Source organism: Ranitomeya variabilis, chromosome 6 (assembly GCF_051348905.1).
Source record: "Ranitomeya variabilis isolate aRanVar5 chromosome 6, aRanVar5.hap1, whole genome shotgun sequence".
In the NCBI taxonomy this organism is placed as follows: Eukaryota; Metazoa; Chordata; class Amphibia; order Anura; family Dendrobatidae; genus Ranitomeya; species Ranitomeya variabilis.
In genome coordinates, this window is record NC_135237.1 from 370,145,006 (window position 1) to 370,171,147 (window position 26,142).

Below are 26,142 nucleotides of genomic sequence, written 5' to 3' on the forward strand. Positions count from 1 at the left end.
AAACAACTCAAAATGTATAAAAATACATCATTGACATTAAAAAATATCAGCAACCAATATAGCCAACTTTCTTTTCAATAACAGTCATAAGCTCCATCCATGAAGATTGTCAGTTTCTTAATCTTTTGACAATCAACTTTTTGGCTAGCACCAACCACAGCCTCTGAAACACTGTTCAGGGAGGTGTCTATTTTCCTTCATCGTAAATTTCTCAATTAACAAGGGTTGGTTGCCAGGCTGAAAGGTATCATTTGTCACCGCTCAATAATGCAATCAGATATAGCAGAGTTGGTGACCACAGCTGTCAGCTTTACCTGCTCTGAATATCAAGAATATAGGAGACCCCACGTCTTTATTTATTTATTTATTTATTTTTTAACATACTGTGCCAGTCAATCACAGCCATGCCAATATGTAACATGGCTGTGATTGAGCTGGAAGTGCCATCACTGGAAAAGCTTGTTGATTGGCTGCGCTGCATTTGCTAGTGCATTTCAAGATGTATAATCTGCCTATGCCATAGCACTAATGCAACTCCATACCATCAGAGGAGCAGGCTTTTGAATCTGTGGTACTTCCTGGTGAAGTCTCAGTACTTTGAAATGCATTGAATAAAACCACATTTCCTTTTAATATGCTTGGATCTTCAGTTATTCAGCAGTGCAGAATAAATCTACATTTATCCCATTTTTATCATAGTTTGTGTGGGAGAACTGTGGGGGCATTATACTGTAGAGAGGGATTTTAGGGACATCATACTATGGGTTGACAGTACTGTGTGGTGAGATAGTGGAGGAGTCATACTATGTTGGAGGACACTATGGGGACTCAAAAAGTGTGTGGGATGCAACTGAGGGGGCACTATAGGGGCATCATGCTGTGTTTTGTGGCTGTAAGGGCATTATAATGTATTGGAGGCACTGTGGATTTATCATATTGTTTTGGGGTCACTGTGGAGTCATCGTGCTGTGCGTATATGGAGTACTGTGACAAATTCACTGTGATCGTATCATCATCTATGGTGGTCATGAAAGGGGTATTGTTGGGAGTAAGAACATTAAGAGGCATCAATAGATGCTAAATTATTGTGTAAGTGCCCCAATACATGTCCATCTCCCTGGCTTTATACATTGGGAGCTATGCCCCTTTGTGACCGCTCCTATGCACCTTGAACCAGTCTACTCTGCCAAATCTTGGTTTTAGCGAGGAAGGGGAGAACAATTATTAATTTTCCTGTGTGATGCCATAGTTTCTATGTATGATCCTGCCAGAATCCTACATGTCTAAAGTTAAAACAGCGATGCAAAGTTTTAAACAGTGCTACTAACTTAAATACAATCAACATGTTAGGAATTTGTGGTATGGGGAAGATTTATTGGAGACATGCATTTAATCTGTACTTTTGATATACACTCCCTGACAGAAGTTATGTCGCTTATTTATATTATGTAAATAATAGCTTATAACCTGATGTTAAACTCATCCATTGGTTGTATAAATTATTCTTTTGAAAGCTGAAACCCTCCGAAATGTGGTTTAGGTTAAGCAAATAAATTGGCATCAATGCAGAAATATTGATCATTTAATGGACACAGAATGGTAAGATTTTGGCAAGACAAAAGTTTTGTCAACTGGTCATCTAATGAACCCAATCCTAGTTTACATCCTCACCTGTGCTCAGTAAATGATCGGTTAATTAGTGTGTGTGTGTGTATAAAAAGAAAGCCAGCACCACAGACCTTCACTTGAACTGCAACTTGAGCTTTGACAACATGCCAAAAATCCACCCTGTGACCAAAGCCTGGATTATCAAGAGGCTGAAGACCAGATCCACTGCAGAGGTGGCAGGCACCTTCAATGTGTCTCAGCATCTTCCACTGCAGCAGAGCTCCAACAGGCCTGGTCACCTCAAGTCCCTGTGTCAACTAGAACAGTTTGTAGGATTCTGTCTCAAAATGGCCTCCATGGTCGAATCAGTGCCCAGAAGCAGCACTAAACAAAAGGCAAATAAAAAAAGTGTGGCATTTGCAAAGTCCCACAGCCTGCTAAACAGATGGATGCTGGAAAAGTGGCAGAAGGTGGATTTCCCTGATGAAACTTCAGTAGAATTACACCACAGCCACCGCAAATACTGCAGGAGACCTACTGGAGCCTGTATGGATCCAAAATACACCCAGAAAACAGATAACTTTGGTGGTGGAAAGATCATGGTCTGGGGTTACATTCAGTATGGGGGTGTGCAAAATACTTGCAAGGTGGAAGGCAATATTAATAGCCTAAAATATAAATATCAAGTATTAGCTACCTCTTATATTCCAAATCATAAAAGGGATCAAATTCTGCAGCAGGATGGTGCTCCATCTCATACATCCATCTCTACAACACAGTTCCTCCAGGCAAAAAAGATCAAGGTGCTCAAGGACTGGCCAGCCCAGTCACCAGACGTAAACATCATTGAGCATGTTTAGGGTAGGATGAAAGAGAAAGCTTGGAAGAAAAAAACAAAGAATCTAGATGAACTCTGGGAGGCATGTAAGACTGAATTCTTTGCTCTTCCTGATGACTTCATTAATAAATTGTATGAATCATTCTTGAACTGCATGGATGCAGTCCTTCAAGCTCATGGAAGTCACACAAAATATTAAATATATTTAATTTATAATAATTAAATATTAAATATAACTCTAATAGTACCACAACTTCATTCACCAATGTTATGCAACATATATTTGTATTTTAATTTAATTATTTGTTTGAATATAACATTACTTTCTGTGGGCGACAAAACTTTTGTCTTGCCAAAATCTGACCATTCTGTGTCCATTAAATGATCAATATTTCTGCATTGATGCCAATTTATTTTCGTAACCTAAACCATATTTCAGAGGGTTTCAGCTTTCAAAAGAATAATTTATACAACCAATTGATGAATTTAACGTCAGGTTATAAGCTTTTATTTACGTAACAGGGATAAGCGACATAACTTCTGTCAGGGAGTGTACGTGTTTTTACACCACAATGGCAGATAGAATGTAAATTTAAGACCAAGTAGTACAAAATAATAAGTGAGGATAATATATACACTGATGTTATATTTCAGGATAAGGATAATTTATCCACATTTTTTGCAAAAAAACTCTTTATCTACCCTGAAATAAATTCCTAAAGAATGGTTGGACTGACAAAATTGTGTCGTGTTTATTTAGTTTTGTTCATTTGATGAAGGGGTGATGAACATAATATACATGGACTGACAGTTTTCTATATTTTAAACAAAAGCAAAGACAAATGAATGCCCAACTTATGCTCAACAGACAAATTTCGGAGATATGACCTCCCCAGCAACAAGACCTTACATATACAGTGGGGAAAATAAGTATTTGATAAAATGCCAATTCTGCAAGTTCTCCCACCTACAAAGAATGGATAGGCTTTTAATTTTTATTGTAGGTACCATTCAACTGCAAGAGACAGAATCTTGAAAAAAAATCCAGAAAATCGCAGTGTATGATTTTTACGTAATTATTTTCCATTTTTTGCATGAAATCAGTATTTAATACAATAGAAAAACAGAACTTAATATTTGGTACAGAAACCTTTATTTGCAATTACAGAGGTCATACGTTTCTTGTAGTTCTTGACTAAGTTTGCACACACTGCAGAAGGAATTTCGTCCTACTCCTCAATACAGATCTTCTCCAGATCTTTCAGGTTTCGGGGTTGTCGCTCTGGGTAACATTGTGTTTTAGCTCCCTTCAAAGATTTTCTATTGGGTTTAGGTCTGGAGACTGGCTAAGCCACTCCAGGACTTTGAAATGTTTCTTTCAGAGCCACTTCTTAGTTGCCCTGGCTGTGTGTTTCAGGTCACTGTCATGCTGGAAGACCCAGCCACGACTAGTGTTGAGCATTCCGATACCGCAAGTATCGGGTATCGGCCGATATTTGCTGTATCGGAATTCCGATACCGAGATCCGATACTTTTGTGGTATCGGGTATCGGTATCGAAACAACATTAATGTAAAAATGTGTAAAAGAGAGAATTAAAATAAAAAATATTGCTATACTCACCTCTCCGACGCAGCCTGCACCTTACCGAGGGAAGCGGCAGCGCTCTTTGTTTAAAATTCGCGCTTTTCTTTCCTTACGTGAAGTCCCGGCTTTGTGATTGGTTGCGTCGCAGTCACATGGGCGACGCAACCAATCACAGCAAGCCGTGACGTAATTTCAGGTCCTTAAGGATTTTAAAATTACGTCCCGGCTTTGTGATTGGTTGCGTCGCAGTCACATGGGCGACGCAACCAATCACAAGCCGTGACGTCACGGGAGGCTGGACACGCGCGCATTTTAAAATGCGCGCTTGTCCAGCCTCCCGTGACGTCCCGGCTTGTGATTGGTTGCGTCGCGATCAACCAATCACAAGCCGGGAGGCTGGACAAGCGCGCATTTTAAAATGCGCGCGTGTCCAGCCTCCCGGCTTGTGATTGGTTGACCGCGAAGCAACCAATCACAAGCCGGGACGTCACGGGAGGTTGGACAAGCGCGCATTTTAAAATGCGCGCGTGTCCAGCCTCCCGGCTTGTGATTGGTTGACCGCGATGCAACCAATCACAAAGCCGGGACGTAATTTTAAAATCCTGAAGGACCTGAAATTACGTCACGGCTTGCTGTGATTGGTTGCGTCGCCCATGTGACTGCGACGCAACCAATCACAACGCCGGAACGTAATTTTAAAATCCTGAAGGACCTGAAATTACGTCACGGCTTGCTGTGATTGGTTGCGTCCCGGCCACATGGGCGGCACGCGACCAATCACAAGCCGGGACTTCACGTAAAGGAAAGAAAAGCGCAAATTTTAAACAAAGAACGCTGCCGCTTCCCTCGGTAAGGTGCAGGCTGCGTCGGAGAGGTGAGTATAGCAATATTTTTTATTTTAATTCTTTCTTTTACACATTAATATGGTTCCCAGGGCCTGAAGGAGAGTTTCCTCTCCTTCAGACCCTGGGAACCATCAGGGATACCGTCCGATACATGAGTCCCATTGACTTGTATTGGTATCGGGTATCGGTATCGGATTGGATCCGATACTTTGCCGGTATCGGCCGATACTTTCCGATACCGATACTTTCCGATACCGATACTTTCAAGTATCGGACGGTATCGCTCAACACTAGCCACGACCCATCTTCAATTCCCTAACTAAGGGAAGGAGTTTCTATAATTCATAATAGAACTATGAGGGTGCTTCAGATGTAATTGCCCATTGAAAATGCCCATTGAAATTGAAATGGGATGTTGCTACATGTTGTTGGTGCCTGACTGAGGCCTGAATCTGTATGGGAATCCCCTGTTGTTGAACTAACTCCATATAGAAGAAATGACGTGCACTCTGAATTAAATGAGGAAGGTGCTGGTTGAACTTGGAGAAATCCAGACCATTCAAAAATTGAAGAAAACAACCGCACTCAATTTGTATATTTGCATTATGAATGTGAAGAGTCTTTTAATAGGAACACCACAGTGATACAGATAGTAGCTGAGGTAACGTTTCGACCATATAGGCCTTTGTCAAACCTCACTTCAAGAAGAAAAGAAGAGTGAGCGAACGTCCAGAGGGACACATAAGCTCCACTTGTAGGAGAATAGCATGGATCCGGAATGGCACGGATGGGGAATGGAGTCCCTGTAAGAACTGGTGGGTCCTGTGTCCACCGCTGTTGCTCCTCCTGACACAGGACCCACCAGTTCTTACAGGGACTCCATTCCCCATCCGTGCCATTCCGGATCCATGCTATTCTCCTACAAGTGGAGCTTATGTGTCCCTCTGGACGTTCGCTCACTCTTCTTTTCTTCTTGAAGTGAGGTTTGACAAAGGCCTATATGGTCGAAACGTTACCTCAGCTACTATCTGTATCACTGTGGTGTTCCTATTAAAAGACTCTTCACATTCATAATGCAAATATACAAATTGAGTGCGGTTGTTTTCTTCAATTTTTGAATGGTCTGGTTGAACTAACTCCAGCAGCCAGATGAGTATTTGATTATTGTATCATATATACTCATATATTTTGGTATTTTTCTTAACCATCTTTTTTACTACATCTGAAGCACCCTCATTGTTCTATTCTGAATGATACCTGACTGGGGCTTATATAGGGATCCCATGTATTTGTGAATTATAATGGGACAATGAGATGAGTATTTGATGAATATATCACTATTGCTCCCTGTTTATAATAATAATGATTAGGGTCGAGCAACTTTTATTTTTATAGGATCGGGTCGGGTTTCACGAAACCCGACTTTCTCAAAAGTCGGGTCGAGTGAAATCGGCCGATCCTATAAAAAAGTCGGGGTCGGGGTCGGCCGAAGCACGAAACCCAATGCAGTGCAATGGGATACTATGGTTCCCAGGGTCTGAAGGAGAGGAAACTCTCCTTCAGGCCCTGGGATCCATATTAATGTGTAAAATAAAGAATCAAAATAAAAAATATTCATATACTCACCCTCGGACGCGCCCTGGTACTAACCGGCAGGCTTCCTTCCTAAGAATGAGTGCGTGAATGACCTGCGGTGACGTCGCGGCTTGTGATTGGTCGCGAGCGGTCACATGGACAAGCCGCGACGTCATCTAAGGTCCTTCACGCGCTCATTCTTAGGAAGGAAGGCTGCCGGAAAGAAGCAGGGCGCGTCCGAGGGTGAGTATATTCCTATTAGGTATATACTCACCCTCGGTCGCGCCCTGCTTCTTTCCGGCAGCCTTCCTTCCTAAGAATGAGCGCGTGAAGGACCTTAGATGACGTCGCGGCTTGTCCATGTGACCGCTCGCGACCAATCACAAGCCGCGACGTCACCGTAGGTCATTCACGCGCTCATTCTTAGGAAGGAAGACTGCCGGTTAGTACCAGGGTGCGTCCGAGGGTGAGTATATCAATATTTTTTATTTTGATTCTTTATTTTACACTTAAATATGGATTCCGTTACCGATTCCCGATATCGCAAACATATCGGAACTCGGTATCGGAATTCCGATACCAGATTCAGAAGATCGCCGACCTCATGGCTGACCCCACACAGGGGTCGGGTTTCATGAAACCCGACTTTGCCAAAAGTCGGCGACTTCTGAAAATGGCCGACCCGTTTCGCTCAACCCTAATAATAATAATAATTTTTATTTATATAGCGCCAACATATTCCGCAGCACTTTACAATTAAGCGGGGACATGTACAAACAATAAATTCTGTACAAGTTAAGACAATTTAAACAGTGACATTAGAAGTGAGGTCCCTGCTCGCAAGCTTACAATCTACAAGGAAATGGGGGGACACAATAGGTGAAAAGTGCTTGTTATTTCAGGTCTGGCAATTATAATACATAGGGATTTTCATACAAAGATGCATGATCCGGTCATCAGCCCATGTGTTTAAGTGCAATAGTCAAGTATCAAGAGCAGTTATCTTGTGCATGGAGGGTGTGGAGACAGATGAATAGAAGGGTGCAGATTCAGAGTAATATTTGGAAGGAGGGAACAGGGCAAAGTTAGTTTACTGAGTAGTTGATGTGGTAGGCTTGTTTGAAGAGATGGGTTTTCAAAGCGCGCTTGAATAGGTCGGGGCTCGGTATCAGTCTGATCGTCTGAGGAAGTGCATTCCAGAGAGCTGGCGCAGCACGAGAGAAGTCTTGGAGATGGAGGTGTGAGGTTCGGATTACAGGGGATGTTAGTCTTAGGTCGTTTGTAGAACGGAGGGCACCTGTAGGGCGATAGACAGAGATGAAAGAGGAGATATAAGGCGGTGCAGAACTGTGGAGAGCTTTGTGGGTGAGAGAGATGAGTTTATACTGGACCCTGTAGCGAATGGGTAACCAGTGTAATAACTGGCACAAGATGGAGGCATCGGTGAAGCGGCTGGACAGAAATATGACTCTGGCTGCAGCATTCAAGATGGATTGGAGAGGAGAAAGTTTGGTAAGACGGAGACTGATTAGAAGAGAGTTGCAGTAGTCCAGACGAGAATGAATAAGAGCGACAGTAAGAGTCTTAGCAGTTTCAACGGTGAGAAAAGGTCGGATTCTGGAGATGTTTTTAAGATGCAGGTGACAAGAGCGAGTGAGTGATCGGATATAGGGAGTAAAGGAAAGTTCGGAGTCGAATATGACCCCAAGACAGTGGGCATGCTGCTTGGGAGTTATGGTTGAACCCTCCAGGGTAATTTCGATGTTGGGTAGAGTGAGGTTAGTAAAAGGGAGAGACACAAGAAGTTCCGTTTTGGAGAGATTTAGTTTCAGGTAGAGGGAGGACATAATGTTAGAGACCGCAGACAGACAATCCTTGGTATTTAGAATTAGGGTAGGGTTGATGTCGGGGGAAGAAGTGTATAATTGGGTGTCATCAGCTTAGAGATGATACTGGAACCCAAATCTGCTGATTGTTTATCCAATAGGGGCCGTGTAAAGAGAGAAGAGGAGGGGGCCTAGGACTGAGCCTTGCGGAACCACGATAGTAAGGGACGAGGAGAGGAAGAGGAGCCGGCAAAAGATACAGTAAAGGAGCAGTCAGAGAGGTAGGAGGAGAACCAGGAGAGGGTTGTGTCCTTGAGGCCTATGGAGCGGAGCATAGTGAGAAGGAGCTGGTGATCCACAGTGTCAAATGCGGCAGATAGATCCAGGAGAACCAGCAGAGAGCAATGACCTTTGGATTTAGGTGTTATTAGGTCATTAGAGACTTTAGTGAGGGCAGTTTCAGTGGAGTGTAAAGAGCGGAAACCAGATTGTAAGGGGTCAAGAAGAGAGTTATCAGAGAGATAGCGGATTAGACGGGAGTGGACCAAGCGTTCCAGGAGTTTAGAGATGAAGGAAAGGTTAGAGACAGGACTGTAGTTAGCAGTGCAGTTCTGGTCCAGGGATGGCTTTTTAAGTAAAGGGGTTATGATGGCATGTTTAAATGAGGAGGGAAAGATACCTGAAGAAAGAGAGAGGTTAAATATTTTAGTCAGGTGAGTGGTGACCACTGGTGAGAGAGACTGCAGGATATGTGAAGGAATGGGGTCACTGTTGCAGGCTGTAGGCCGAGCAGAAGCGAGGAGCTTGGAGACTTCTTCTTCTGAAACAGGCTCAAAGATGTCTAGTGAGCTTGAGGTGCGGCAGGGAAGGAGATTCAGGCACTGAGGAGATTGCACTGAGATATCCTGATGGATGTGGTTGATTTTTTCTAAAAAATAAGTGTCCAGATCCTCACCGCTGAGGTTGGTGATGGGGGCCTGTACTTTAGGTTTCAGGAGGGAGTTTAAGGTTTCAAAAAGTCATTTTGGGTTGTTGGATAGTGAGGTGATGAGGGTGGTGAAGTAGGATTGTTTGGCCAGATAAAGGGCAGAGTTATAGGTTTTGAGCATGAACTTATAGTGGATGAAGTCTTCTGCTAAGAGAGATTTTCTCCACTGCCGCTCTGCACACCTTGAGCAACGCTGCAGAAAGCATGTTTGCATAGTGTGCCAGGGCTTCCGTTGTCTGTGTCAGGTCTTTCTGCGTGTAGAAGGTGTTGCTTCATCTAGGGTATTCTTCAGTGTATTATTGAAGTGTGACAATGCTAAGTCTGGACAGGAGAGGGAGGAGATGGGGGCTAGAGATGTGTGGAGATTGTCCATAAGCTGCTGGGTATTAATGGTACGTGTATTCTGATAAGTGTGGTAAGTGGGGATGTCCCGGGTGAGGAGACAATTCTTGACAGAGAAGGAAAGAGGGTTGTGGTCCGAGAGCGGGAGAGGGGAGTTCGTAAAGTCGTGCAGCAAGCCAGGACGGGAGGAGACCAGGTCCAGAGTATTCCCATCCTCATGCGTAGGAGAATTAGTAAACTGTGAGAGGCCAAATGAAGAAGTTAGAGAAAGAAGATGAGCGGCAGATTGGGAGAGGGGATCATTGATGGGGATGTTAAAGTCTCCCATGATGAGGGCAGGGATGTCACAGGATAGGAAGTGAGTAAGCCAGGTGGCAAAGTGGTCTAGAAACTGGCGTGAGGAGCCTGGAGGGTGATAAATAACCGCCACTCGCAAGGAGAAGGGCTTAAAGAGTCTGACGGCATGGACTTCAAAGGAAGGAAATGTGAGTGAGGGAACTGGGGGGATGACCTGGAAAGCACATTGTGATGAAAGGAGCAAACCAACACTTCCACCCTGTCTGTTCTCAGGTCTGGTGGTATGTGAAAATTTCAGCCCACCAAACGAGAGAGCAGCAGCGGCGGTGGTGTCTGAGTCCTGGATCCAGGTTTCTGTAATAGCCAGAAGGTTAAGGGAATTAGAGAGGAAAAGATCGTGAATGTAAGTTAGTTTGTTACACACAGACTGTGCATTCCAGAGAGCACAGTGGAAAGCGATAGGAGAAGGCATGCACTGATTGTTAATGAGATTAGCAGGGTTTCTATATGTAGCTGGAGGAGAGTAATGTATGCTGGTGGAGGGTGGCCCAGGGTTCAGGGAGATGTCACCTGCAACTAGTAGAAGGAGAAAAAACAGAAAGAGCAGGTGGTGGGATGATTTGTATGAACGTTTTGAGTGCTGCATGGCGGTAGTGGCTGGTTTGGAGTGGGTAAGAAATGTCAGTAGTAGTTTTTTTATTTCGATTTTTTGTGATCACATTTTTTCATTGTTTTTCTTGTGTTTTGCATGGGTAATGGGGTGTATTGGGACATTTCTTTCTATTTTAGGGTTTACTAGGGACATCAGGGTGAGTCATCGAGGAGAGGGGGTGCCAACCGCAGAAACTTAGGGTGCCAACCTCCACTGCCAGGCAGGTCCCAGAGTAGTGACCTACTAGGGCTTACTACGACACACTTGATAATAATTTTCCCTGATGAGTACCCCCATTTTTTCATTTTTCTTGTCTACAATTTGGAACATGTTTTTAACTTTTTTCCATTAAAAGTCTTTTATACAGGTAACAAGTTAAAACAGGTGCAATTAGTACAGGTAATGAGTGCAGAGTAGGAGGGTTTCTTATAGAAAAACTAACAGGTCTGTGAGAGCCAGAATTATTGCTGCTTAGTAGGTGATCAAATAATTATTTCATGCAATAAAATGCAATTTAATTATTTAAAAATCATATAATGTTATATTCTGATTTTTATTTTTATTCCTGTCTCTCACAGCTGAAGTGTATACACAGGGGGGCATTTATATGGATACACCTAAATAAAATGGGAAGGGTTGATGATATCAACTTCCTGTTTGTGGCACGTTAGTATATGGGAGGGGGAAACTTTTCAAGATGGGTGTTGACCATGGCGGCCATTTTGAAGACGGCCATTTTGGATCCAACTTTACTTTTTTCAATGGGAAGAGAGTTATGTGACATCAAACTTATTGAGAATTTCACAAGAAAAACAATGGAGTGCTTGGTTTTAATGTAACTTTATTCTTTCATGAGTTATTTACAAGTTTCTCTTTGTTTACAGTCATTGACATGTCGCAGAGGTTAATACGTGAGGAATGGATAGAAATTGTGTTTGATGTGTCACATGACCCTCTTCCCATTGAAAAAATTAATTTGGGTCCAAAATGGCCAACTTCAAAATGGCTGCCATGGTCACCACCCATCTTGAAAAGTTTTCCCCCTCCCATATACTAATGTGCCACAAACACGAAGTCGATATCACCAACCATTCCAATTTTATTTAGGTGTATCCATATAAATGGCTCACCCTGTACAATAAAAATTACAGACCTCTCAATTCTTTGTTAGTGGGAAAACTAGGAAAATCGGCAGTGTATCAAATACTTATTTTAACCAATATAGGTCTGCCGTGGCACAGAGGCTTATAAGCATGTGCTGGTTGCGCACCCTGATTCTAATGCAAGGCTAAAGTTGATCCCAGACAGGTAAAATGTTACACTTTCACCATTAACCCCTTCCCGACCTTTGACGCCACGTAGGTGTCATGAAAGTCGGTGCCAATCCGACCTGTGACACCTATGTGGCGTCATGGAATGATCGCGTCCCTGCAGATCGGGTGAAAGGGTTAACTCCAATGTCACCCGATCTGCAGGGACAGAAGGAGTGGTACTTCAGCCCGGGGGGGTGGCTTCACCCCCCCGTGGCTACGATCGCTCTGATTGGCTGTTGAAAGTGAAACAGCCAATCAGAGCGATTTGTAATATTTCACTATGAAAACACTGGTCTGCACCCCCCCACTGCCACTGATCTCCCCAATCCTCCATCCTGTGCTCCGCTCCCCTCCATCATCCAGTCCGCTCCCCCGTCCTCCTATCCACTCCCCCTGTGCTCCTATCCCACCCCCGTGCTCCGATCCCCCCCTCATACTTACCGAGCTTCCCGGTGTCCGTCCGTATTCTCCACGGGCGCCGCCATCTTCCAAAATGGCGGGCGCATGCGCAGTGCGCCCGCCGAATCTGCCGGCCGGCAGATTCGTTCCAGCTACATTTTGATCACTGTGATAAAACCTATCAGTGATCAAAATTAAAAAAAAATAGTAAATGACCCCCCCTTTATCACCCCCATACGTAGGGACAATAATAAAATAAAGAAAATATTTTTTTTTCCACTAGGGTTAGAACTAGGGTTAGAACTAGGGGTAGGGTTAGGGGTATGGTTAGGGGTAGGGTTAGGGTTAGGGGTAGGGGTAGGGTTAGGGGTAGGGTTAGGGTTAGGGGTAGGGTTAGGGGTAGGGTTAGGGTTAGGGGTAGGGTTAGGGTTAGAACTAGGGTTAGCGTTAGAATTAGGCTATGTGCACACGGTGCGGATTTGACTGCGGATCCGCAGCGGATTGGCCTCTGTGGATTCGTAGCAGTGTTCCATCAGGTTTACAGTACCATCCGCTGTGCCCATGGTGTGGAAAATACCGTGCGGAAATGCTGCGTTGTATTTTCCACAGCATGTAATTCTTTGTGCAGATTCCGCAGCGTTTTACACCTGTTCCTCAATAGGAATCCACAGGTGAAATCCGCATAAAAAACACTGGAAATCCGCGGTAAATCCGCAGGTAAAACGCAGTGCCTTTTACCTGCGGATTTTTCAAAAATGGTGCGGAAAAATCTCACACGAATCCGCAAAGTGGGCACATAGCCTTAGTGTTGGAATTAGAGTTAGGGTTGGAATTTGGGCTAGGGCTGGAAATAGGGTTAAGAATAGGCTTGTCGTTAGGGTTACGGTTAGGGGTGTGTTGGGGTTAAAGTTGTGGTTAGGGTTGGGGTTAGGGTTAGGGTTGGGATTAGGGTTAGGGTTGTGGTTAGGAGTGTGTTAGGGTTAGGGTTGTGATTAGGGTTATGGCTAGAGTTGGGATTAGGGTTAGGAGTGTGTTGGGGTTAGTGTTGGAGTTAGAATTGAGGGGTTTCCACTGTTTACGCACATCAGGGGTCTCCAAACGCAACATGGCGCCACCATTGATTCCAATTGATGCCAATCTTGCGTTCAAAAAGTCAAATGGTGCTCCCTCCCTTCCGAGCCCTGACGTGCGCCCAAACAGTGGTAAACCCCCACATATGGGGTACCAGCATACTCAGGACAAACTGGGCAACAACTATTGGGGTCCAGTTTCTCCTGTTACCCTTGCGAAAATAAAAAATTGCTTGCTAATACATAATTTTTTGAGGAAAGAAAAATTATTTTTTATTTTCACGGCTCTGCGTTATAAACTTCTGTGAAGCACTTGGGGGTTCAAAGTGCTCACCACACATCTAGATAAGTTCCTTGGAGGGTCTAGTTTCCAAAATGTGGTCACTTTGGGGGGGTTTCTACTGTTTAGGCACATCAGGGGCTCCGCAAAGGCAACGTGGCACCCGCAGACCATTCCATCAAAGTCTGCATTTCAAAACGTCACTACTTCCTTTCCGAGCCCCGACGTGTGCCCAAACAGTGGTTTACCCCCACATATGGGGTATCAGTGTACTCAGGATAAACTGTGCAACAATTATTGGGGTCCAATTTCTCCTGTTACCCTTGTGAAAATAAAAAATTGTTTGCTAAAACATCATTTTTGAGGAAAGAAAAATGATTTTTTTTTTCACGGCTCTGCGTTGTAAACTTCTGTGAAGCACTTGGGGGTTCAAAGTGCTCACCACATATCTAGATAAGTTCCTTGGGGGGTTTAGTTTCCAAAATGGGGTCACTTTTGGGGCGTTTCTACTGTTTAGGCACATCAGGGGCTCTGCAAACGCAACGTGACGCCGGCAGACCATTCCATCAAAGTCTGCATTTCAAAACGTCACTACTTCCTTTCCGAGCCCCGACGTGTGCCCAAGCAGTGGTTTACCCCCACATTTGGGGTATCAGTGTACTCAGGACAAACTGGGCAACAACTATTGGGGTCCAATTTCTCCTGTTACCCTTGTGAAAATAAAAAATTGCTTGCTAAAACATCATTTTTGAGGAAAGAAAAATGATTTTTTTATTTTCACGGCTCTGCGTTGTAAACTTCTGTGAAGCACTTGGGGGTTCAAAGTGCTCACTACACATCTAGATAAGTTCCTTGAGGGGTCTAGTTTCCAAAATGGGGTCACTTGTGGGGGGTTTCTACTGTTTAGGCACATCAGGGGCTCTGCAAACGTAACATGATGCCCACAGACCGTTCCATCAAAGTCTGCATTCCAAAACGTCACTACTTCCCTTCCGAGCCCCGGCATATGCCCAAACAGTGGTTTATCCCCACATATGGGGTATCAGCGTACTCAGGAGAAACTGTACAACATCTCTTGGGGTCAAATTTCTCCTGATACCCTTGGGGAAATTAAAAAATTCTGGGCTAAAAAAATATTTTTGAGGAAAGAAAACACATTTATTATTTTCACGGCTCTGCGTTATAAACTTCTGTGAAGCACTTGGGGGTTAAAAGTGTTCACCACACATCTAGATAAGTTCCTTTGGGGGTGTAGTTTTCAAAATGGGGTCACTTGTGGGGAGTTGCTACTGTTTAGACACATCAGGGGCTCTGCAAATGCAACGTGGCGCCCACAGAGCATTCCATCAAAGTCTGCATTTCAAAACCTCACTACTTCTCTTCTGAACACCGACGTGTGACCAAACAGTGGTTTACCCCCACATATGGGGTATCAGCGTACTCAGGAGAAACTGAACAACTTTTGGGGTCCAATTTCTCCTGTTACCCTTGGGAAAATAAAAAATTGTGGGCTAAAAAATCATTTTTGAGAAAGGAAAAATTATTTTTTATTTTCATGGCTCTGCATTATAAACTTCTGTGAAGCACTTGGGGGTTCAAAGTGCTCAACACACATCTAGATTAGTTCCTTGGGAGGTCTAGTTTCCAAAATGGGGTAACTTGTGGGGGAGCTCCAATGTTTAGGCACACAGGGGCTCTCCAAACGTGACATGGTGTCCGCTAATGATTGGAGCTAATTTTCCATTCAAAAAGCCAAATGGCGTGCCTTCCCTTCCGAGCCTTGCCGTGCGCCCAAACAGTGGTTTACCCCCACATATGGGGTATCATCGTACTCAGGACAAACTGGAAAACAACATTTAGGGTCCAATTTCTTCTGTTACCCTTGGGAAAATAAAAAAATTCTGGGCTAAAAATCATTTTTGAGGAAAGAAAAATTATTTTTTATTTTCACGGCTCTGCATTATAAACTTCTGTGAAGCACCTGGGGGTTTAAAGTGCTCACTATGCATTTAGATCAGTTCCTTGTGGGGTCTAGTTTCCAAAATGGGGTTACTTGTGGGGGAGCTCCAATGTTTAGGCACACGGGGGCTCTCCAAACGCGACATGGTGTCCGCTAAAGATTGGAGCCAATTTTTCATTCAAAAAGTCAAATGGCGCTCCTTCCCTTCCGAGCCCTGCCGTGCACCCAAACAGTGGTTTACCTCCACATATAAGGTATCAGCGTACTCAGGACAAATTGGACAACAACGTTCATGGTCTAGTTTCTCCTTTTACCTTTGGGAAAATAAAAAAATTGTTGCTAAAAGATCATTTTTGTGACTAAAAAGTTAAATGTTCATTTTTTCCTTCCATGTTGCTTCTGCTGCTGTGAAACACCTGAAGGGTTAATAAACTTCTTGAATGTGGTTTTGAGCACCTTGAGGGGTGCAGTTTTTAGAATGGTGTCACTTTGCGGTATTTTCAGCCATATAGAACCCTCAAACTGACTTCAAATGTGAGGTGGTCCCTAAAAAAAATGGTTTTGTAAATTTTGTTGAAAAAATGAGAAATCACTGGTCAAATTTTAACCCTTGTAACTTCCTAGCAAAAAAATAAATTTGTTTCCAAAATTGTGCTGATGTAAAGTAGACATGTGGGAAATGTTATTTATTAACTATTTTGTGTCACATAACTCTCTGGTTTAACAGAATAAAAATTCAAAATGTGAAAATTGTGAAATTTTCAAAATTTTCGCCAAATTTCCATTTTTTTCACAAATAAACTCAGAAATTATCGACCTAAATGTACCACTAACATGAAGCCCAATATGTCACGAAAAAACAATAGGATCCGTTGAAGCGTTCCTGAGTTATTACCTCATAAAGGGACACTGGTCAGAATTGCAAAAAACGGCCAGGTCATTAAGGTCAAAATAGATTGGGTCATGAAGGGGTTAAGGGGGCTGTGGAGGGTTGCGGGATTTCACTCCATGTACCAGAAACCCATAAACCCCGGAAGTTTGGACTCAACATTTGCTAAAAAGTTGGGTCCTTCAGCCTGTCATTAGGGATAGATAGGGCCATTTTTGTTTGTAAATGGGCCATTTTTGTTTGTAAGTTATATTGGCTTCTCACTGTTTTCTTGAATAAAAAGGGCAGTCACAGACAGGTACTCTTTAGGTGACAGACCACTGAAATAAGCAAGTCTGTCACTTCTTTATGCAGCCCTCAAAGAGTCAAACCTACTGAAATGCCATTACGTTTTTAACATGAACAAGTCATATTCAAATTGTAAGAAAATTAAATACTAAAGTTCTGGCCCATAGCTTGAACAAGGTTGTTCTGATTGATAAAGTTACATGTCAATCCCGTTAAATCAAGCTTTTCATATGTGCCTGATTTTTCCATTTGTGGCTTCCTGTAATAATTTTTCACATGCTGTTTTAGAGTAAGTCGTACACATGCTTACAACTCTTCCTGCCAGCATCCATTATGCAGCACTTCGGCTGTCCGCATATTATATCATGAGCCAGCAGTATTGATTTTTTTAACCACAATGTCTTCATCTATAATCAGAAATCCATAGCATTGGATGTCATTGTACGTCATGAGTGTTCTGTTTTCTTTACCGCATAAATATAATAAAGAAAAAACATCCTGTGCATTTCTATGTTGTGTTTTAATGTACTTTGTAAATTATTAATTTAGAACAGATTCTGTTTTCCAGCCTATTTAAATTCTCAAATAATATCTCAACAGAATACAATCCCATCTGGTTTACTACAAACAATCCTGCTATTATATTCTTGAATGCAATAATTTTCTAACGCAAACTGATTAGCATTCTCTGTTTTGATTAATATCTAGATAAACTGTGCTATTGTTACATAATAATTAACTTACTGTAATACGAGCTGAATTTAGTATACAGGTCTCATATGGATAGTATTATAGCTCTGCCTATGTGGCCTCCCTGCTAACACCCTTGCACCTCTCCAGTTCATCCTTAACTCTGCTGCCCGACTAATTCATCTCTCTCCTCGCTACTCCTCCGCTTCCCCTCTCTGCAAATCTCTTCACTGGCTCCCATTCCTTCAGCGTATCCAGTTCAAATTACTAATACTGACCTACAAAGCCATCCATAAGGCTGGTTTCACACTTGCGTTTTTATCTGCATGCGTTTTTTTAAAAAACGCATGTGTGAAAAAACGCATGTAAACGCGGTAAAACGCATGCGTTTTTTAGACGCATGCGTTTTTATAGAAAAACACAAGAAAACAAGAAAAAAATAAAAAACCCTAACCCTACCCCTAACCCTACCCCTACCCCTAACCCTACCCCTAACCCTAACCCTACCCCTAACCCTAACCCTAACCTGAAATGCGTGGCACTGAAATACATTTATATACGTATATACGTATATACGTATATAAGTGCCACGATATTTCAGTGGCCACGTATATAAGTGCCACGTATTTAAGTGCCACATATTTAAGTGCCACGTATATAAGTGCCACGTATTTAAGTGCCACATATATAAGTGCCACGTATATAAGTGCCACGTATTTAAGTGCCACGTATTTCACGTAAATGCCACGATATTTCAGTGCCACGTATTTCAGTGCCACGCATTTAAGTGCCACGTATTTACGTGCCACGATATTTCAGTGCCACGTATAACCACGTAGTTATAGTATTTACAGTACGTGGCACTTAAATACGTGGCACTGAAATATCGTGGCAGTGAAATACGTGGCACTGAAATACATGGCACTTAAATACGTGGCACTGAAATACGTGGCACTGAAATACGTGGCACTTAAATACGTGGCTCTGAAATACGTGATACGTGGCACTGAAATATGTGATACGTGGCACTTAAATACGTGGCACTTAAATACGTGGCACTGAAATACGTGATACGTGGCACTTAAATACGTGGCACTATGACTGTCAGAAAATGTTCATTAAACGGTTAGGGGTGAGGTTAGGGGTAGAGTTAGGGTTAGGGTTTGGATCCCTTTATCACCTTGATGGTGGTGGGTGGCTTTTCAGTGTGTTTTCTGCAAAAAAAACGCGCAAGAAAATGCTACAGGTTGCATTTTTGAAAATGAACGCATGCAGAAAAAAAACGCATGTGTTTACGCGACCAAACGCGTACAAAAAAAGCATGCGTTTTCAATGTTAAATATAGGGGAAAAAACGCATGCGTTTTTTGTGCAAAAAACGCTGCAGACAAAAACGCAAGTGTGAAACCAGCCTAACCTGTCTCCTCCATATATCTCTGAACTAATCTCCCAATATCTTCCCTCACGTTATCTCCGGTCCTCCCCAGACCTCCTTCTCTCCTCCACACTTATCCGCTCCTCACCCAACTGCCTCCAAGACTTCTCCAGAATATCCCCCATCCTCTGGAATTCTTTGCCCCAGGGGTCAGGAACCTTGGCCCTCCAGCTGTGGGAGAACTACAATTCCCAGCATGCCTCAACTGCTGCAAGTTGCTAGGGCATGCTGGGAGTTGTAGTTTTATAACAGCTGGAGAGCCGAGGTTCCCCACCCCTGAGTCAGACTATCAACCACATTCGGATCCTTCAGATGGAACCTGAAAACCCACCTCTTCAGGAAAGCCTACAGCCTGCACTGACCTTGCTGCCTCCTCATCACTACCGAAGCTACCGCCTCACCAACACCGGAGCTCCTGCAACACTCAACCTATTGTCTCCATCCCCACCATCCTGTAGAATGTAAGCCCGCAAGGGCAGGGTTGTCACCCCTCTATCAGTCTGTCATTGTTAGTTTGCTTACTGTAAGTGATATCTGTAATTTGTATGTATCCCCTTCTCATGTACAGCACCATGGAATCAATGGTGCTATATAAATAAATAATAATAATGATAATATCATTAGTGTCACAGCACCCTAGTATCTCTTCCCTAAAGTAATACCTTGATGAAATACAAGGTCACTGGCGCAACAAGTTGTACTGAACTTTTACTAGACTATATTCCTCCGTCAGTGGACAGAGGTAGGTAATGTTCCTTGGCAACAATTGGAGAATAGGTCATTTTGCTTTAGGTCATGTAAAGAAGGAAAGCAATTTCAGTAAATGGTTTATCTAGCACCTTAAATGTACTTTCTAAATTCTTATCTTTACATCCTATTTTTGTAATTAGCTTTATTATAAACTACCCTACACTATTCGCTATCCTGCTAATCCTGAAATGTGTCATATTTAAATTATCATTTTAGAGGAATCTCAAACGGAATGCCAAAGGAAGCTGTGGTTGCAATAACTTCTCTGCAGCTTCTATCACCCCTCTGCCGTCACTTACTACAGTTTCTTTCACCCTCGCCCACTGAAGATAGTCTAGTTCCATGGTAGAAGCTGTTGGACTGGTGAGTGCAGCACCAGCACTCTGCTTCCATCCCCGCTAACTATGAAACAGGACATAGGCGGATGTAGAAGCCTTAATAGGGATGGGGTCTTTGTTGAATTGCCCAGATTGCTTCCCACCTAACTCCGGTCCTGCCAATAATGAGAAGTTAGAAAAACTGACCTTGTTTAGATTAGAAAAAAGATGCCTAAGTGATTATCTAATTTAGATGTATGAATACTAGTGTGGTAATGAATTAGTGAATCAGAGTGTGTATGTCACACTGTCATGATTTGGCAGTCTGAAGTTACAAAGAGTAACTGCATACTTTTCTTCTCAGCCCGGAAACTCCAATTGACATTTGTACTTCTGCTCTAACCTTTTCTTGATTTCTCATTTTTAATTTTTTTAAGGGGCCAGATAAAATATCTGACAAGAAAATAGATTTATTTTTAATGCAAACATTAGCAAAGGAACATTGTTTCACTTTTATTGAAGGTAGAATCTGGAACATTTTTTTTTAAATATATTGGATTAATTTTGAAATGAATATGTTTAATCTATGAACATTTTCCTGTACAGTTGTGCTGATAAAAATATCAGTCCTTTATTATAAAAATGCTCTCAAGGACCTTTATAGAAAGAAAACTGTTTTTTTCCTCTCGTTATTTTCTTCTTTTTTTTTTAGTTTTATTTTCAGACTTTTCACTTTCCTAACCATGTATTCAGCTCTGAATATTAGAAAACATTCAAACAAAAGCAAGAAACGAACATTGTAACAGTTGGTTTTACACATAATACATGCAAATAATTAAAAAATAATGCTAGAATATACGTAAGTAGACATAGTATTCATAAACCTGAAATTAATCTCCAACCATGATTACTATAAATGCATTTGCTAATATTTTTATTATCAATGTAATTGCCATGTGGTTTCTTAGGAATAAATAATTATGTGTTAGCTATACTGTACTGCACTGTATTTGTATGTATATATATATATATATATATATATATATATATATATATATATATATATACACTAGCATAACGAGTTTGGAATAAATAAGATATGTCTTTGTTTAACCGTAAAGTACCAATATTTAATATTGCCTTGTCCGTAACAGCCCGACCTATAAAACTGTCCCACTAGCTAACCCTTTAGTGAACATCATTACAAAAGGGCAAAAAAACAATGCTTTATCATCATACCGCTGAACAAAAAGTGGAATAGTAAACGATCAAAAAGATGGATATAAATAAACGTGGTACCGCTAAAAACGTCATCTTGTCCCGCAAAAAACAAGCTGCCATATAGCTCCATCATTGTAAAAATAAAAAAGATATAGCTCTCAGAATAAAGCGATGCAAAAATTATTTTTTATATACAATCATTTTTATTGTATAAAAGCGCCAAAACATAAAAAAAGGTATAAATGAAGTATTGCTGTCATCGTACTGACCCGAAGAATAAAACTGCCATTTTTTGTTCATTCTGCCTCACAAAAATCGGAATAATAAGAAGCGATCAAAAAATGTCATGTGTCCGAAAATGGTACCAATAAAAACGTCAACTTGTCCCGCAAAACACATGACTCTGTGGGCCAAAATATAGAAAAATTATAACTCTCAAAATGTGGTGATGCAAAAACTATTTTTTGCAATCAAAAGCGTCTTTTAGTGTGTGACAGCTGCCAAACATAAAAACCCGCTATAAATAGTAAATTAAACCCACCTTTATCACCCTGATTATTTAGGGAAAAATAATAAAATAAAAAAAGTATTTATTTCCATTTTCCCATTAGGGTTAGGGTTAGGGCTAAAGTTAGGGTTGGGGCTATAGTTAGGGTTAGGGTTGAGGCTAAAATTAGGGTTAGGGTTGGGGCTAAAGTTAGGGTTAGGGTTGGGGCTAGAGTTAGAGTAAGGGTTTTGATTATATTTACGGTTGGGATTAGGGTTAGGGTTGGGAATAGGGTTGGGATTAGGGTTAAGGGTGTGTCAGGGTTAGGAATGTGGTTAGGGTTATGGTGAGGGTTGGGATTAGGGTTTGGGGTGTATTGGGGTTAGGGGTGCATTGGGGTTAGAGGTGTGGTTAGGGTTGGGATTAGGGTTAGGGGTGTGTTGAGGTTAGGGTTGGAGTTAGAGTTGAGGGCTTCCACTGTTTAGGCACATCAGGGGCTTTCCAAATGCGACATGGCATCTGATCTCAATTCCAGCCAATTCTGCGTTGAAAAAGTAAAACAGTGCTCCTTCCCTTCCGAGCTCTGCCATGCGCCCAAAAAGTGGTTTATCAGCGTACTCAGGACAAATTGGACAACAACTTTAGTGGTCCTATTTCTCCTGTTACTTTTGTGAAAATAAAAATTTGGGGGCTAAAAAAATTATTTTTGTGGAAAAAAATGATTTTTTATTTTCACGGCTTTGCCTTATAAACTTTAGTAAAACACTTGGAAGTTCAATGTTCTCACAACACATCTAGATAAGTTCCTTGGGGGGTCTAGTTTCCAATATGGGGTCACTTGTGGGGGGTTTCTACTGTTTAGGCACATCAGTGGCTCTGGAAATGCAACATGACGCCCGCAGACCATTACATCAAAGTCTACATTCCAAAACGTCACTAGTTCCCTTCCGATCCCCGACGTGTTCCCAAACAGTAGTTTTCTCCCACATATGGGGTATCAGCATACTCAGGAGAAATTGGACAACAACTTTTGGGGTCCAATTTCTCCTGTTACCCTAGTGAAAATACAAAATTGGGGGCAAAAATCAATTTTGTGAAAAAAAATATTTTTTTATTTTCAGGACTCTGCATTATAAGCTTTAGTGAAACATTTGATGGCTCAAAGTTCTCACAACACATCTAGATAAGTTCCTTGGGGGTCTAGTTTCCAATAGGGGGTCACTTGTGGAGGGTTTCTACTGTTTAGGTACATCAGGGGCTCTGCAAACGCAACGTGACGCCCGCAGACCATTCCATCAAAGTCTGCATTTCAAAACCGTGCTCCTTCCCTTCCGAGCTCTGCCATGCACCCAAACGGTAGTTGCCCCCACATATGGGGTATCAGCATACTCAGGACAAATTGCACAACTACTTTTGAGATCCAATTTCTCTGGAAAACCTTGGGAAAATAAAAAATTAGGGGGTTAAAAGATCATTTTTGTGGAAAAAAATATATTTTTTTTTTACGGCTCTACATTATAAACTTTAGTGAAACAATTGAGGGTTCAAAGTGCTCACTACACATGTAGATATGTTCTTTGGGTGGTCTAGTTTCCAAAATGGGGTCACTTGTGGGGTTTTTCACTGTTTAGGCACATCAGGGGCTCTCCAAATGCGACATGGAGTCTGATCTCAATTCCAGCAAATTCTGCGTTGACAAAGTCAAACGGTACTCCTTCCCTTCCTAGCTCTGCCATGCGTCCAAACAGTTTTTTATCCCCAAATATGGGGTATCAGCATACTCAGGACAAATTGCACAACAACTTTTGAGGTCCAATTTTTCTTGTTACCCTTGGGAAAATAAAAAAATTGGAGACGAAAAGATCATTTTTGTGAAAAAAATATGATTTTTTTATTTTTACAGCTCTACATTATAAACTTCTGTGAAGCACTTGGGGGTTCTAAGTGCTCATCACACATCTAGATAAGTTCCTTAGGGGGTCTATTTTCCAAAATGTTGTCACTTGTGGGGGTTTCTGCTGTTTAGGCACATCAGGGGCTGTCCAAACGCGACATTGCATCTGATCTCAATTCCAGCCAATTTTGGGTTGAAAAGTCAAAGGGCACTCCTGTTACCCTTTGGTAAAATAAAACAAATTGGATCTGAAGAAAATTTTTTGTGAAAAAAAGCTAAATGTTCATTTTTTTTTAAACATTCCAAAAATTCATGTGAAGCACCTGAAGGGTTAATAAACTTCTTGAATGTGGTTTTGAGCACCTTGAGGGGTGCAGTTTTTAGAATGGTGTCACTTTTTGGTATATTCTATTACATAGACCCCTCAAAGTGACTTCAAATGTGATGTGGTCCCTAAAAGAAAATGGTGTTGTAAAATGAGAAATCGCTGATCAACTTTTAACCATTATAACTTCCTAACAAAAAAAAATTTGGTTCCAAAATTGTGCTGATGTAAAGTAGACATGTGGGAAATGTTACTTATTAAGTATTTTTTGTGACATATCTGTGTGATTTAAGGGCTTGAAAATTCAAAGTTCAAAATTGTAGCCAAATTTCCATTTTTTTACAAATAAACGCAAGTTATATGAAAGAAATTTTACCACTTTGTACTTCATGATGAAGTACAATATGTCACGAGAAAACAATGTCAGAATCGCCGGGATCCTTTGAAGCGTTCCAGAGTTATAACCTCATAAAGGGACAGTGGTCAGAATCGTAAAATTAGCCCGGTCATTAACGTGCAAACCACCCTCGGGGGTAAAGGGGTTAAAGAATATCAAAGTTCTATAAAAATGTATTTTGAACCACAGATAAGATGTTACTAATAATAACCTGTTAAGCCTACACCAGCATCCGCCGTAAATATAAAGTGCAAGTCAGTAGTGGGTGTATGGAATGAACTAATGGGGTGAGCTTGCCTCATATCAGACAGGTAATGGCTGTATGTAAGGCCTCATTCAGACATATACACATTCATACATGGATAGTAAAAATGGACACATGAGTCAAACACTGATAACACACATATGGTCAAAACTCACGGACTGTACACTGATGCCACAGAGATCTAAATTAAAGATGAAACCGGTACCATTTTTTCATGCACATGTCTAACAGCTGCAGATGGAGTGGAGCTTTGCCTTCAAATGGTAGCCTGTTAAATGCTGCTTTCAAACTCTGACAGCGGGATTAACAGCATGCTGGTATGGGGGCGTGCCATTCTATGCTCCCATCGGCCCATGATGCGATCATGAGGCGCCAATGAGTTACTATGAAAGCCGGTGGTATGTTGATGACCTTTGTGCCTGTCTTTACATAGCTCCCTTTAAATACAGACTGTGGAGACTGTGAATTCAATACAATTGTACAATATGGAGCAATACTTTGATATTTCAGTACATATTACAAGCGATCAGATGATTGTAGGTTCGAGTCCCATATGCGTTTAAATACAGTGAAAAATTAAATATGTAAAATCAGCCCCTTTTTCTCCAATTAAAATTAAAAATAATAAAAAAGCGAAAAAAATACACGTGCGCTATTGCTATGTCTAGAAATGTCTGATCTATCAAAATATAAGAATAATTTACCAGATCGGTAAACACTATAAATAGAAAAAAATTCTAAATGCCTAGCTACATGGCGTTTTTTTTAGTTTCTGTAATATCCCAAAAATCATGTAAGAAGCAATCAAAATGTCATATCTATTCCAAAATGGTATCAGTAAAAACATAGTCTCTCTCCACAAAAAATAAGCCCTCATACAACTCTATCGACCAAAAAATGAAAATGTTGCAGGTCTCAGATAATGACAAGACAGTCAAATAATTTTTTTTTTTTTAAATCTCTGATTTTTTTCACCAGTGAAAGAAAACTGGATATGTTTGATATTGCCGTAAAACCGGAAGGCATCATTACCGAAACGCGCATCGGGGTGAATGGGTGTCCCTGTGGGATAGATCTATCATCCATAAGGTAATATATGGAGTTACTACATTGTTTGTTATGTTCATAGTAATGGGGTTTGTGATTTGCTCACGCTCTGCTAGCTGGTACTTACTAAAAAATATATATTTATATCTCCATTTATCTATGTGTGTTATTGAAACCTGCATATATCTGTATACACCTTTTACCAGGGATACACCCAACCTTGGGCTTTTTGTTTGATGTTGGTAGCATCTGGTTGCCATCTTTTAGTCCCACATATCCGTGTGTCTGATATGACATGTTTTTATAATATTTAATAAAGTTATTTTTGGATTCTATGACTGTTTGGTGGTTTTTTGTATAGCTATGTGATCCAAACAATTTGGATTTTGAAATGAGACCTGGTGCCTGCCTCAGAGTATTTGGCCAAACAATTTGGATTAGGAAATGGGGCCTGGTGCCTGCACCTCAATATTAGCCCAAAGGATTTTGATTAGTAAATGTAACCTTCTGAATCCTGACTTTAACACAGTATTAGCCCAAACTATTTGGAATAGAAATT

General features: G+C 41.5%; 1 protein-coding gene across 1 annotated transcript in view; it reads left to right on the top strand.

The window, feature by feature from the left end:
- Window positions 1–26,142, top strand: part of LOC143782527 (uncharacterized) — a 504,307-nt gene that overhangs the window by 473,665 nt on the left and 4,500 nt on the right. The window contains exon 3 of the mRNA XM_077270045.1: window positions 25,515–25,625. Coding sequence (XP_077126160.1) covers window positions 25,515–25,625 — 111 coding nt within the window. The remainder of the gene's footprint in view (window positions 1–25,514; window positions 25,626–26,142) is intronic.